Source organism: Tetrao urogallus (assembly GCF_951394365.1).
Source record: "Tetrao urogallus genome assembly, chromosome: 22".
Taxonomy (NCBI): domain Eukaryota; kingdom Metazoa; phylum Chordata; class Aves; order Galliformes; family Phasianidae; genus Tetrao; species Tetrao urogallus.
In genome coordinates this window covers 2,260,922-2,275,673 of record NC_136835.1, presented here as the reverse complement: position 1 = coordinate 2,275,673, position 14,752 = coordinate 2,260,922, and the positions used below count along the sequence as shown (strand labels likewise).

The window sequence follows — 14,752 nt, the reverse complement described above, 5'->3', positions numbered from 1 at the left end:
AGTCGTGCCTTGAAGTAAGCTGGCTCCTGCAAGAACAGGAAAGTCCCAAGCACATCCCCATTTGAACTCAACTTACCACAGCACTCTGGAGCAAAATTACTTTCCAAAGAACTTCTGATTGAAGATCTCAGAGGAAAATCCAGCTACAGACACAAAACTGTCCTGTAGGAACTGGTTTTCTGGTCTCTGAGTAATACTACAACCCAAACCACCACAGACCTGTTGAAGTGCAGAGGTCTCCCATCCATGTTGTCAGAACCACTAAACCCAGTGATGCAGCTGATCCAGCCGGCTCTCACAAAGGTCAGTTAAAAGCAGAGCTATCTGAACCTTGCTTCACTTTTCTTCCTATTCACCGTGCCGGTTTTGGCCCTGGTTACGCAGCACTTCATCTTCTTGGAAAGAGAGGAGCTATTTTGAGCACCTCATGCAGCAGCACGCTTGGTAACTACAGCTCTGTATCCCAGGGACTCCTTCCGAAGGAATGAGCATCCTTAGAGGGCAGCAATGAGCAAACCCTGAGCCCAGCTCTGGGGCACTCAGAGCTTTGTGGGAGGTGGAAACCCCTGGTAATGCTGGGTGATGCTGCCCAGGTGTAACTTAGGGGCAGCCTCGCTAACAAATAGAACTTAGGGGTTTAATGTTATATAGAATCATAGAATGGCCTGGGTTGAAAAGGACTGCAATGATGATCCAGTTTCAACCCCCCTGCTACGCACAAGGTTGCCACCAGGCTGCCCAGAGCCACATCCAGCCCAGATGGCTGAGGGTCCAGCTGCCCTTTTGCTCTAATTCAATATCCAAAAGCTGTTAATGGGAACCATGCAGGAACCCTGCTAGGACCTTGCCTCAAAACAGCCCCAGCATCCTGAAAGCAAAGTAAAACTCTCAACTATTCACCTCCCCATGACAACTCCCAAGACAACAGAAAGACCCGGCCCCGCCACTGTTTGCAGCAGTACTCTCAGCCACTAATTGCAACAACACAGCCCTGGTTAGAGCTCCAGTTTGGGAGTTCCTTGAGTGTGTACAATCACACAGAGCAACCTGCTGCAACAATCTCACAAGGTGCACTGGTCAGCACTGCCAGCTTGCTAAAAGGAAAATATGAACATCCAGTGGTAGGGCGGAACGACACAGCCAGTCTGTCACTATTTGGCCCGAACCTCGAGCAACAGGCTCACTTCTAACAGCCCACTAACAAAACACAAGCAGTTCACATGTGCTGCACAGTTACGATTCCATCAGCCCAGCCTGTCCCCCACAGTCAGCACTCCACATGAAGAATTCTGATTCACAGTAGGAATACTTTTTAAAGCAGCTGAGAAATGCTTGCTTCACTTCCAATGCCACCACCGAGGGTCAGCTGTACTATTGCTTGCACCCAGCGAGAGAAAGGTAACAGCAGAGCCTCAGCCTGCATCTCACAGAGCACTGGCACTCTGTTCTACAATGAGCACTTATGAAGCAGTGCTTCAGCTGAACTTCAACAACTGAGAGATGGAAAGGACTGCAGAGCTGTGGTTAAATAAAAGCAGGCGCAGCTCATCGCGCTGCCCAGACACACCAAAACACGGCCTGAAGTGCTCCTGACACTTCTGCATGCACAGAGTTATGCTCTATAGTTGATGTATCAAAGGATAAGAAAAATTATCTTCAATAGCAATGACTCATCTTTCACTTCTTAAGAAATGCATGCCACCTAACGAAGCATAAAAGTATTACAAAGTATTTCAAAGATGCTTTCTTGCTTCACTCAGTGCAAACAGCACTATCAGATCTTTTGCAGCATCTCCGTAACTTCATGTCCAGGAGCTCTCTTGCTGTCAATGCACAAGGCTGAACTGTGGGCTAAATCCTCAATGCTGACAGTAAAACAACAAGTGAACAATTTGCAAGATGCATTCCTTTCCATCACCATCCTCAGCAGCCACCAATGCTGTAAGGAAAAGCAAGATCAGTGCTGCATGGTGATTCTCTCTACTTTCCCTTTACCAACCAACCTTTGACTGCAAAACCATCAGCTCTAAGTAGATCAGGAGGCTATCAGGGTGCCTTCCAAGACATGCCAAGTATGTTTTACTCAGGTGCTCTAATAGAAGAAGTCAAGAAGAGAGAGTGATCTTCTCCGCTGAAGTGGAAAACCTTCAGTGGTTTCCAACAAAACCCAACCCCTCTGCCTGACCACTCACCCTGAGTGCAAGATAAACACGTTGCAGTTTATTGAAACATAGTACAACTGAAAACAAAACACCTCGCTGCCTCATGGCAGCTCCTTGCCTCACATAAGACCTTTTTTCCATTTCATTCTTGCCGCTTAAAAGCTGATTGAGCTGCAAGCTTTGGTGTCACAGCTGGAAGATCTGCAGCAGGCAGGCACGTTACCTTGCATGTGGGCACAGCAGAAAAGCAACTGCTCGCTCTTGGAAGCCACAAGTGGTCTGCTATGCATTCAACAGGTCAGGAGGATGCTGCTTCAGCTGGGAAGCACCCGAAAGCCAGCTAAAGAGGCTGGGAGATGAACAACTGACTCAGAGTTAGCAAGCCTCCTCTCATTTCCTTCACCCACAGTACAGTAAAAGCTGCAGTTCAGCACTTCTATTACAGTACAACAAAAGGCAGCGAGAGCTACTCCTGCAAACATCTGCCCTCTGACTTTTCCAGCACCAAGAAGCCCCCAGAGCAGTGAGCATCCCTGCTCCTTCCGAGAATGCCCCACCTGCCCATGGCAGGAGTGACACCCCTGCACTGAGAACAGCTTCTCACGGGGAAATCCAAATTCCAGTCCTCCAAAAACCTTCACAGAACCGATACTCTGAGGGTTATGAGTACTTGCTAACGCTGACTGAACTGCGGAAACAGTGTGGTTAAAAACTGTACTCTTATTTTCACACTTCTGACAATGTTTTCCTAACTCTTCAGAAAGGAAAGGAAAGCATGAAGGAGCCCCCCGCTCTCAGGCTGCAATCTGTACCACCTTCATCTCATGCCTTTTGCTTTATGTCAATAACTAGAAACAGCCCTGCCTCAACTCACAATCACTGATAACATCAACTGGAGCAGGCAGAGCTCCACAGCCGTGCTTCCCAGCTCTGCAGTAACAGTTCAACACAAAATAGGAAGGAGAATCCCAAGGCTGCCAGAACTGCCGTGCTCATGGAGGAAAGAAGCTATCACTTCAGCTGGGTGACACAGAAGCCACTCCTCCCCACACATGCTGTGGCACATCTCAAAGCAAGGCAACCATCAGCCAGCATCGCAGGCTCTAACATTCGCTTCATAAAGCATTATGATCCATGTATAATTACAGCAGCACTACTAGAGTCACTATCACTGCTATTATATCCCATTTCCAACCTTGAGTTTCTGCAGCTTAGCTTTAACTTTTCCAACTGATGCAGATTTATGAAGTAAACTGTCAGCACACATCCGACACACTGTCAGCTTTTATGTCCTGAAGCTTCAATTAAGCTGCAGTGATGCTGAGGGAGCTCTCAGTGACACTTCCAAGAGATACTCAACAACCACACACCACCTTCTCTCATACCACGTTTTACAGAACACAGGCAGAAAACACAAACAAATTCCCCTTATTACTTAAGTGTCATTCCCACCACGCAGAAAGGTACGAGAGCCACTGCTGTCAACCAGGGAGGAAAGCTTTGCTATGCAAAAATCCCCTCTGCCAGCTCCTGCTGTGCCAAAATCAAGTATCACAACTCTCTTAAAGCTAAATGGTTTCAATATATCTCAATGAAAAACTGAACTCCAGCAGAAGTACTTACACAGCACCACTGAAGTGTGCCGCGACATTCCAGAACTGTGAGCTTCTGTACGGAAAGGAAGCCCACCTCCTACAAAATAATGGCCCTAAAAACAGAAACATGGCTGCTTCCACATGACTTCGGTCACCTAAACACTAATTACTCATCAAGATTTGACTTCTGATACAGAACGCAACCTCAGCTGAAGACAGCAGCTGATGTGGTGCAGGGAGGACAAAAAGCCCCATGCTGCCAGTGAGTGCATAACGAGCCCAGTGAGTGGGAGCTCATGGAAGCCCCTCTCTAGGAGACAGCTGTGCCCACAGCCAGGTACCATGCAGGCACCACAACCTCACCATTTCAGCACCAACACACAGCCACGCTCTCTTCAAGACACCACAGGCAGCACCCAGACACTCATTGCTGAGATGAATTAGAGCTCTTCTCACATCCTTTGCTCCTTCCACATAGAAACGTGTGCTGTGGGAGAGAAGAGCGTGTCCTAGGCTTCCTGGTGCTGTGCTCTTCACTACGACTGCAACACACAGAGTAAGTCAGTGGTTAAGGATGTCTGAAGCTAAAATACTTGGAGCATCACTGAAGGAAAGGCACCTTCTTACAGGAGCAACAAAGATAACAAACCAACCTTTAAGGCACCCTGAACCGAATGCTCAAGAGCCTATGAACAGGAGGGGAGACAACAGCAGATAACAGAAGGACAAGGGGAAATGGTTTGAAGTTGAGGGAGGGAAGACTGAGGTTGGATGTCAGGTGGAAGTTCTTTCCTATGAGAGCGGTGAGGTGCTGGAACAGCTGCCCAGAGAGGCTGTGATGCCCCGTCCATCCCTGGAGGTGTTCAAGGCCAGGCTGGATGGGGCCCTGGGCAGCCTGGGCTGCTGTGAAATGTGGAGGTTGGTGGCCCTGCGTGTGGTGGGGGGTTGGAGCTTCGTGATCCTTGAGGTCTCTTCCAACCCGAGCCATTCCGTGATCCTGTGATCAGCTCTCCTGGCTGTACACAAGAAAACACTGCAGTGTCAGAGCAAGAAAAAGCATCTTGGGTCTATTCCTTCTCTGCTCATGGATGGACAGACAGACCTCAGCTACAGACACCAAGTCACAAAGCACCTTCATCATTACTTTCCACTGTTACAGAAGTTTTTAGTAGTTAAATAGAAAACAGGTCTAAGAAGAAAAACAGCATCTGGAAATCCAACGGACATTTTCCTCACCAGGTGCTGGTACCAAAAATGTACTGAAGCCATTTTAAAGCAAAGATGCCATAAAAGCCAAAGTGCCAAAGATTTTTCATAGACATCTTTGGCTTTTGAGATGAAAAAGTCTGCTTCAAGAGAAACACAGTGAGACTTAAAGAAGAGAAGAGGAAAATCCAATGCTGTTAAGAAAAAAAGAAATAAAACAAGCTGAAAAGTTTTCACGGAAGATGCAGCAACTTGTTAGCTGTGCCATTAGATCAGATGGTGAGATGGCAGTTGTTTCTGTCCCTGAACCAACACTTATGAGGTAGCAGTTATAATAAATAGTAAATAGAAAATTCTGACCAACCTGGTCTATCGCAAACAGCTGAATTTACCAGTATATCAACCAGCCTCCTTGAGGATTTCGGTACCAACCAAAATGGATGCTAGCAGGCAGCATGCCTTCAGCAGGTGACCATAAGCAGCCAGTTAGGCTGGCAGCACCTCCAGACTGCTTCTGAGTTTGTGACTCTGAGCCCCCACCTGGAGCAGGGAGCTCAGAGCTGCACATGACTTCACCTGCCAGAAAGCCCTGAGAACAAGCCCCAAAGTGGAATGCACCCTCACACGCGTTTTCATCACCTCCGATATTATGATCAATCAGTGATGATAAAGCAAAGTAGCTGTTTTTTAACAGGACAGACTCATGCACACCACAGCTTGCCCTTAGAACCACAGACAGAACACGCCTCTCAAAAAGAAAACAAGCATAAATGCCTTTTACTGTAAAGAAACTGAAGAATTTTCCTGCCAGCCCAAGGACACAGCTAACAAGCGATGCAAAGCAAGCAACACGGAAAAGGAATGCTGCAGCCTGTAGTAAGTAACACATCCCCATCATGTCTTCCCCGCTCTGTCAATAGGTGGGTTGTTGTCAGACTCTTGCTCTGGCTGCATTAGAATGGCTTAAAAAAAATAAAAAAAAAAATAAAAAAATGAAGGCAAAAAGAACAACCGAAAAATACAAACACAGAAGCACGGCTCTTCCTTGCTACCGAGCAGCTCTCCCTGCCAGGCCCTGCTGCCCCGGGGTGCAGCTCAGCAGCCAGGTGCAGCCGGGGGCGGCAGGAGGAGGAGGAGCACCGCAGGACCGGTGCCCGCGGCACCCAGGAGGGGCGGGCGCCGACATCTCCGCTTTCTGCTCCGCTCCGGCGCTCGTCCCCCGGTCCCGACAGCCGCCGCCCGTTCGCGCTCCCCCCTTAATGCCTCCTCCCGGCGATCCCGAGGGACCGGCGACCGGAACACCTCCGAGCATCGCTCCTCCGGGGAGACGCACGGCTGCGGCCGGCGCTCCGTCCCTCCCCTCCTCCCGGTACCGCGGAGCGCGCTCCTCACCCGCCTTCTACCGCCCTTCCCAACGCAGGAGCCGCGGGAGGAGGATAATGGAGGCGGCGGCGGCGGGGAGGACACACCGGCGGCAAGTCGCGTGCGCGGGGAGGGACCGCGCGGCGCGGAGGCGGAGGAGGGGCGGCCGCCACCCGCACCGCTCCCGCGGCGCCCCCCGCCGCCACCCCCGGCGGGCACCCGGCGGCGGGGCGCGCCCTTTGTGCGGAGCGGCGCGGCGCGGTAGGTGTGTCCGGCGGCGCGGGCCGGGGCTGCGCGGGCAGGGGGTGCGCGGGCAGGGGGTGTGCCGGCCGCCGGGGCGGAGCGGGGATGCTGGCGGGCCGGGACCCCGCGCTCCGGGCCGCGCCGCGCCCTCCTCCCTCTCTCCTTCCCTCCCGCCCGCCCGCCCCGCCGCCCCTCCTCACCTCTCCGCTGCCCGCCTCGGCCCCGCAGGCCGCGCGGAACCGCCGCAGGTTGATGCCGATGGCGGCCGAAACCTGGAGAGCCGCGTCGAAGCCCGGTCCCACCCCGGCCGCGGGGCCCCCGGAGCCGCCGGAGCCCGGCGCTGCCCCGCCTCCCCCGCTTCCCGCCGCCCCGCCGCCGGAGCACGGGCCGCCGCGCTCCCCGTCGCCCGCCGCCTCCGGGGCCGCCGGTTCGGCCGCTCGCAGGCTCCGCACGGCCGGCACCCGCAGCCGGGACCCCCCCAGCCCTCGGCGGCCCCATCCGCCGCTGCCGGGCCGGGCAGGGAAGCGCCACCGACCGCTGTGCGCCATCTTTACTGTGAGGCGACGAGCCAGAGAGCGGGGCCGGGCCGCACCCCCGCGCCCTGCATATCTCGTCGTCGGCCCGCAAAGGTCCTGCATAAGAATCTGAGTTATGCAGGTTGCGGGGCTCCGCCATCTCGCCGCCCCGGCACGTGGGTAAGCCGCGCGCGACCGATGCGAGCCCGGCATAACGCTGGGCAATATACAGAGTCCCGGGCAAAGGCTCCAGCGCGCCCCCTCGACCTGAATAGCGCAGTAAGCCGCCGCGGCAGCTCATCATAACCCGGAGCGCTATACAGATGCGGGGCACCGCGCACGCCAGCCCCAGAACCGGGCTGTTTCACAAGACGGCCGTAAGCAACCCACATAACCGTAACGGCAATGCCGAGCGAGAGCGCGAGTCCCGGCTACCCGGGACCGCGCATAAGACATAAGGCGCCCCGCGAACCCCCTGTATAGCGCCGGGCCGTATGCGGGGCGCGGGGCTTCCGCTCAGCGCAGCCCCGGGTCGGGCGCGGGGCGCGAGGCAGGCGGCCTGCAGGCGGGCGACGGCCTCGCGGGGTTCGGCGGGGGGAAAGAGAGGGGGCCGCGACGCGGAGGGCGGCCGCAAAGCCCTCGGGCCGGCCCGGGCTCCAGGCCTGCCGCAGGTAGGTGCCTGAGGCCCCGCCGCTCTCCCCCCGCCCCGCTCCCTGCCTACCTGCCGCTCCCAGGGGTCGCGGGGTCCGTCCCGCTGTCGTCGCCGCTTAGGAGCGGGTTTGGTGCCGGAGAGAGGCCGGAGCCCAGCAGCCCTGATGTCACGGCGAGGCCTCACCTCCGCTCTGCGCCGTGCGGGGAGAACGGGGTTAAATTCCTACAAGTGCCGCTTTGTTCCCTTGGAAAACGGCGCTGCCCAGACACGAGCCGCGGCTGTCAGGGAAAAACGGTGTGTGCAGGATGGAAATACCTGCAAATGGAAACGAACGGGCTGTGCGGGCTGGTTGGGGTGGGGGAGAGGACTTCTCATCGGGACCTCAGTGTCTCTTAAAATAAGGTGGGTTCTGCCGCTCCAGGGAGCGTGAAGAAGACTGGAGCATGGCCAAGCCTTTAGCAGTCAAGTTTAACTTCGTGTTCCCAATGAAGGGAAGCTGTAGCACAGGGCCCAGAGCTGCCTGGTTTGGCTGCAAGCTTTCAGCCTGGCAAAAGCAGAACACACAAGTGGCACTGGGGGTTCTTGCAGACTTGCCCTTCTGCAGAGCTGTCGTGCTTTTAATCACAGCATGGCCATGGGTGGAAGGGACCTCAAGGATCATGAGTCTCTAACCCCCCTGCCACATGCAGGGCCACCAACCTCCACATTTAATACTAATTCCACACTTGACCTCTCTGTCACCCAGTATACGTGCTACAACCCACCTCTATGAGGCTCAACAGGTTCCCCTCGCAGCTGGGTGATGGATTACGGAACTGGAACGCCCAGCAGCAGTTCATAAGGCTGTCATTCAGCAGCAGAAGAAATGAGCCCCTCCACACACATTAATCATGTGCTTACTTGTGTAACAGGCTCCTCCAATACGCTGGACCCACTGTGTACAACCACACTTGGGATTCGCTGCAGTCTCCTGCAACATATCTGACAGCAGTGTGAGAGAAGAGGCAGGAGAGCCCTTCCCAAGCAGCTGGAGACAGCCATGCTTTAGTTAAGTGCCATTCAATTACTTGACACAGAGCAATCAGCCCCAAACACCCAACACACACTAGGATGTGCATAGGTATTGTTGAGCAAGGAAAAAGCACCCTGCATGCACATGCCCTCACTGCTCAGCTGGGGCATCAGGCTTCAGCCCTTTGTTAGAGTCACATCATCAGAGGTTGGTGAAAAATAACAGTGCATATCAGCAAAATGCTGCACCCAACAATTTCCAGGTGTGAAAGGGCTCTTCTAGGCCCACAGTGCTCGGCTGTGCCAGGCACAAACACTGACCTCCTCAGAAGCATTTGGGGAAAAGAGAAAGCAAGGCAGTAGCTCTGGACCACAGGTTGGAAGCCCAACTCCTGATGCACTTACCTGTGAAAGCCCAAAAGTTCTTTCAGCTTTGTTTTCCCCATCTGTCTTGTGCAGATGATTAGCACCTTGGTCACAGGTGTAAGAATTCCAGCAATGAAGTCTCTGGCAAACCTTGCATGGAAAGGGCTGAGAGTGTCTCAGACTCCAAGAAATAACTCCAGTGCTGTCTTGTCACCTTGTAACCTATGCTGTGCAGCTGCTCACCTCAAAGCTAGCTCAATCAATCTCTCTTGTCTATACATCCTATGTTAGCAGTGAGAACTGTGGCCCTGCCACTGGGGAGCTGTGCTCTCTACAGGCCATCCCGTGCTGCCTGGTATCTGGATCAGGAGCCCAGTGGGGAGCTGCAAGAGGTCCTCCTGTGAAGCTGTGCTCCCTTCAAACAGCGGTGGTGCAGTTATCTGTTCCATGGTGAATTCTGAACACCAGGCCATTGGCCTCTGGGATGGGACATGAACAGCACACGCTGATTACAAGAGAAAATAGTGCTGCCCATCAGCATCTTGTGCTCCACTTTCTCAGAAGTGCTCCCACAGCTGCTGGGTCAAGGACCCCTCTGTGCAACAGAAACGCATTGTCTGTTGGGAGCCTGCTGTGATGCCAAGCAGACAGCAGTAGCTGAAGCCCATGGTAGTCAACAGAAATGCAGGCACAGCAGCACTCCAGTTACCAGCTCTGGAAAAATAACCAGAACAATACTTGCACATCTCTAATGTGCTACTTGCTGCCTGTGGCTGCTTCCTGTGCTGCCTATCCAAAGCATCCCAGAGACCACACAAGGCTTCTTCCTGCCATGAACTGCTGGGGGAGTTGAGAATGCTGCAGGCACAAAAGGCAGCTCTGCCACAAGTACCTCCCCAGAGCTGTGAGCGACGTGGGGCAGCCGGGCTGAGGGTCACCAAGGAACTTAACACAAAGCCCTGTGGATCAAAGGACCACCTGAGAACAGTCCCAGGTAATGCAACAACAAAAAACAATATTGACTGGAGACCATTTTCTAAGACAGTAAAGACAATTTTAAAAAAACAACTAGTTAAGCCTCATCCAAACAAGACTGAAACCTTCAAAGACCTCCTTTTAAAATTAGAGAGGAGGGGATGGTGTTGCAATGCAGTTAATCTTACTAAGTTGCTATATAGATATGGCTGTACAGAATTTGTTTAAAAATAAGCAGGGCTGTGAACTTCTAGACAGCTCACACTTTTAGCCATGTGTGACTTAAGATGATGTGTACAGTACCATTCTGCTTACCTTTAAAGTCTTCCAGCACAAGTTTCGCCCAAAACCAAACTGCACAGAATAATGCTGTAAGACCATACAATACACACAATGCCAAGGTATCCTTTGACACCTTAAAATACTGTGAGTTCTTGCACGTTCTCACTGTCTAATGTTAAATACGTTCAGAAACAAGTGAAAGCTTTTATATAGTCAGCTTGAAATTGCTTTACTTTCGCAGCACTGTGCTTGTTGCACAGAAATAACGATCGAGCAGCAGAAATGACCCAAGCCAGCTTTAATGCTGCCTCACGTTTTGAGGGAGAGGCAGAGGAAAGCGAGTCACTTCACCAGCATGTGCTGCTGTGCTAAGGGGACTGCCCTTCAGGCAGCTGTGCCAGAGAAGCCATCGGTGACATTGGTGACATTGCCAGGCTCGCATCCCAACCACCACAAAAAGACCACAACAACTCTACATCAGCTCCTGGCTTTATTTGTGTTACAGGCTCAGGGCCGCAGCAGCAAACGCTGTGTTACTGAGGTCGAGTCTTCAAACATTGTATCCAATCAGGCCTCGTTTGCCTATGATCTCACCAATGTAAAACCACATCAGCACCTCTGTGGCCACCAAACCGTTCCTCAGCGCTTCCTGAAAGAAAAAAAGCCACAGTTTAGAATATTTGCTCCTGCAACAGCTTCCTTTCTTGCTCTTGTGATCAAACACCATGCATGACTAGCAAAGCAGTCATCCGATTGGCAAGACAACAGTTTAAGCCAAAACCAGATGTGCAAAGTTACTGTTTATCACCTTCCTCCACCCCTCAACAGGTCACGCTGGTAAAATGGCTCTGAAACGTTAAATACCACACCAGCTGAGATTTTATTTTAGAAGTCGTCGTCTTACAGGGCTCTAAAACCATACCTGCAGGAAACAAATCTAAGCTCAGGGCAAGGAATGCACCAAACAGATGACACAGCTTTAAGGCTGCTGGGCAAATCCATTCCCTACTCTCTCCACTTGAGCAGGTAATGCCAGGAGCCAAGGGAACATAGCGCAGCTCTGGTACAGTTGTGGAAGAGTTGAAACAATGCTGAAACACTGAAACACTTTCTACTCTTGACCTATAAATGCTCCCAGCTTCAAGCCAGCTGACAGCAGCTCAGGAAAGTATGTCAAGCTAGAATGCTGGTGGTGAAACCGTGCCTTGAAAATACCACTGTGTGCTGACTGCCTGCGGCTCACAGACTGCAACTGTCAGAGCCTGAAGAGCCTGCAGAACTCTTCCATCCCTGAGCTCATCCAGGAAAACACGACAAGCTTTTGTGTGTGTAATTTCTTATAAGCCTGGTAATGAACAGAACACACTGCTGAAATGCCAGCCCTCAGCTCCTGAGTTCAGAACACCTACGTAACACGTATTGGTTCCCATGGGGAATGGTTTCACAAAGAGCTGAACTGGGTTTGCAGAGAACACCACTCTGTGCTCCTTTCTTAACAAACACTGATCTCACTTGCACGACGCACTTCCTCTGCATGCGACAGCCAGCACTGTTCCTTCACAAGCTGTAAATCTTACTCACGCATGTTAAACATTTTTTAATTGCTTTTGTGAGCATTAAAGACAATATGATGCCCTCCACAGGCAAAGCTGAAATCCTCTGTTAGATGAGGTTGCTTAGTGTGCGGAATTAAGCAAAGGCAGCAGCAGGAGGAAGGAAGCTAGTCTGAGCCAGCTTCTCTGCAGGCAGCAGGTAAAAGGCAGCAATAAAGCCTCAAAAACATAAGAGGCAATGGGATGCCTCTTCTGAAGGACTTGAAAGAAACACAGGGAAAGGTCCACGGGTAGATGGTTGAGAAGAAATAATAATTCAAGGGTTGTAGCAAAGGGTCCTTTTAACAGCAAAAAGCAACACTGTGAAAATAAGCTGACTAGCAGAGAATAAAATGGTCACAATGAACAACACGTGCCTTAATGTGCCTCAGTGATTACAAGCATTATCAAAACCTCATCTAAAATGAGGGATTCTCCTGAGTGATGGCAAATTTACCCCAGCTGACTGACTTGTTCCTTATCCAACTGATTAGATTTTCATATTCATTGCAGCTCTGAGTTGGGGAGCGTGTCACCAATAAAGACACAGCCAAACTGCAGTAGTAGATGACCTAACATCAGGCTCCAGGCAGAAAATGCAGCCTCAGCTCCTCACAGACATGCAGGCAATGAGATGGAAGCTCACTGCGCTGGGAGGCAGCACCAGTGCTGCACATCTCTGACTTGCAGCACATGAGGATTAAGCAGCCAAGCAGGACACAGTTTGTCCAGCCTGAGCAGGAAGTCCTCAAGGGCATTACGAGACAAATATGTTAAAGCTCCTATCTCCACAAGTTACTTCAGCTTAAAATACCATCCTTATAAGACACATCCAAAGACAATCATCGTCTTCACCTGTAACTGAGCCTAATCAGAATTATTCTGAACAGATCCTAAGCCTCATGACAACAAAACACCCTGGAGGTTAAACACACTTTAGAATACTTAATAGGTACCAGGAACGAGAAAACAGAAAACAAGCTGAACGCCTGTTTGCTACACAGCTCTATCACACTGCTACTAACAGACACCAAGGTCAGGATCAGAAACGCCCACGGAGGACAGAAGGACTGCAGATGCAAAGCACAAAGCCCAACCCCTGGCTTTGTGAACACTCCTAATGCAAACGCAGCAGGGTAGAAGCACCCAATAACTACAGACGTATGACTGAACAGATACTGAGCCAGTCACTGCTCTGAGGGCAGATTTTAGCTGGTTGTTTTTGGTTTTCTTTGGAAAACAGTCTTCCAAGCACCCTCGTTTAAGCAGGCAACAATTAGCAGAAGCAAAGCTCTGGATGCAATAAGGCAGGCTGCAGTGAGCAGCCCTACCTGGCATCTGTTAACCAGAACAGAAGCACAGCCTCCTATTCACGTCCATCCCCACCTAGCTGTTACCTTCACCGTGAGCTGCGCCAGGCGACCGGACTGAAAGCTCCTGACCAGGGATTTCATGCTGTCGATGGCTTTGGGGATCTCACCGGGAGTCGGAGGCACAAGCTCGACCTTGGCATAGTACCAGAACGTGGCCAGACGAGGCTTGGAGTAGGCTACGGCAGCTAGAAGGGACAAAAGGAGCAGCGCGCAGCTGAGCCCGGTGGTGGGCGGCGGGCTGCGCTCACACGCGTCCCTCCCGGCCCCCGGCCCGGCGCCCTTCCCCGCCGTCGTAGCGCACGGAGAACCGCGGCCGGACCTCCCGCCCCGTCCCACGTCGGCGCAGAGCGGCCGCCCGGCGCTCACCGCTCAGCAGCTGAGGCCCGCGGGTGCTCAGGCGCTGCACCAGCTTCTGCGCGGCCTGCGCCATGCCTCAAAGTCACCCCGCTGCCGCCGCAGGACCCCGCCTGCCCGCGGCGCCTGCTTTTCGTGCTCCCGTCAGGCGTCTGCCGCGGGCAGCCCGCGCGGAACCACAAGGACCCCGACACCACGCGCGCGGGGCGGAGCGCGGCGCCCCGAGGTCCCCGGGTTCGAGACCCGCGCGATGCCGGCCCTCCCCGTGCCCCCAAACGCGGCGATAAACCAGGCGAGGGACGGCGTGAAGGCAAAGAGGATTTATAGCGTTCCTCGGGAGAACGTACACAGCCTTGGGCAGGGAGGCAACGCGGCTCCGGAAGAGCTCTGAAACAACAGGTGTTCTCATTCACCGACCGCTAATTACAAGCTCCTCCAAAAGAACGTGCAGCCTCGTCATTCCTCCTGGCTAAAGCAGAAGCTTTTCTGCAACTAATTTCTCCGCGCAGGAGCTCTATGAGCTGCTAGACCTTCACGACCGACTGTACAAGTATCTAAATATTGCATTTTGTCACCCCTTAGTCCCATATATCATCTGAAAAAGAAACCCCGTCCACGATCAGCACGTACGCAGTTGCAGAACTGTCCCCTTTCAGTCCATGTCCCCCTCTGAACTTCAGAGCTGCTGCAGATGCGAAGGCATCACTTTCACAGTAAACAAGATTATATCATTTTAACAACTTGGAAGTCAACAGCAACAGAACAGAGGCTGGGGTAGCAAAGAACATTTTTGGTGTCACTGGAAAAGTAACATGGCAGTTGTTAGCCAACACAGAGAACAGTTAGTATAGGGACAGGGCAATAGGACAATCAGAAGAGGCTGAAACTTCCCAAGATGCAGAGGTGAGGAAGCTACAGTGCAGTGGAAATTCCTGGTATTAAACAATAATTCTTGAAAGGAAAGACAGAATAAGAGAGAAAAGAAGGTACTAGGAGAGATTCCAGATGTGGTGCAAATACACCGGATGTATTCCTCATTCACATGGCAAGTTTCATGGATGATC

The 14,752-nt window shown here is 52.4% G+C and overlaps 2 protein-coding genes across 2 annotated transcripts in view; both read right to left on the bottom strand.

The window, feature by feature from the left end:
* KMT2A (lysine methyltransferase 2A) overlaps nucleotides 1–7,131 on the bottom strand; it is a 41,942-nt gene extending 34,811 nt beyond the window's left edge. Inside the window, exon 1 of the mRNA XM_079545913.1 lies at nucleotides 6,769–7,131. Coding sequence (XP_079402039.1) covers nucleotides 6,769–7,116 — 348 coding nt within the window. The 5' untranslated portion in view covers nucleotides 7,117–7,131. The remainder of the gene's footprint in view (nucleotides 1–6,768) is intronic.
* A 3,711-nt stretch (nucleotides 7,132–10,842) lies between these two features.
* On the bottom strand, nucleotides 10,843–13,809 carry ATP5MG (ATP synthase membrane subunit g). The gene is made up of 3 exons (XM_079545882.1): nucleotides 13,701–13,809; nucleotides 13,359–13,519; nucleotides 10,843–11,018 (listed from the first exon to the last, which is right to left on the bottom strand). The coding sequence occupies exons 1-3, from the start codon at nucleotides 13,762–13,764 to the stop codon at nucleotides 10,920–10,922; spliced, it is 324 nt and encodes a 107-aa protein (XP_079402008.1). The 5' UTR covers nucleotides 13,765–13,809; the 3' UTR covers nucleotides 10,843–10,919.
* Between the last annotated feature and the right edge of the window lie 943 nt (nucleotides 13,810–14,752).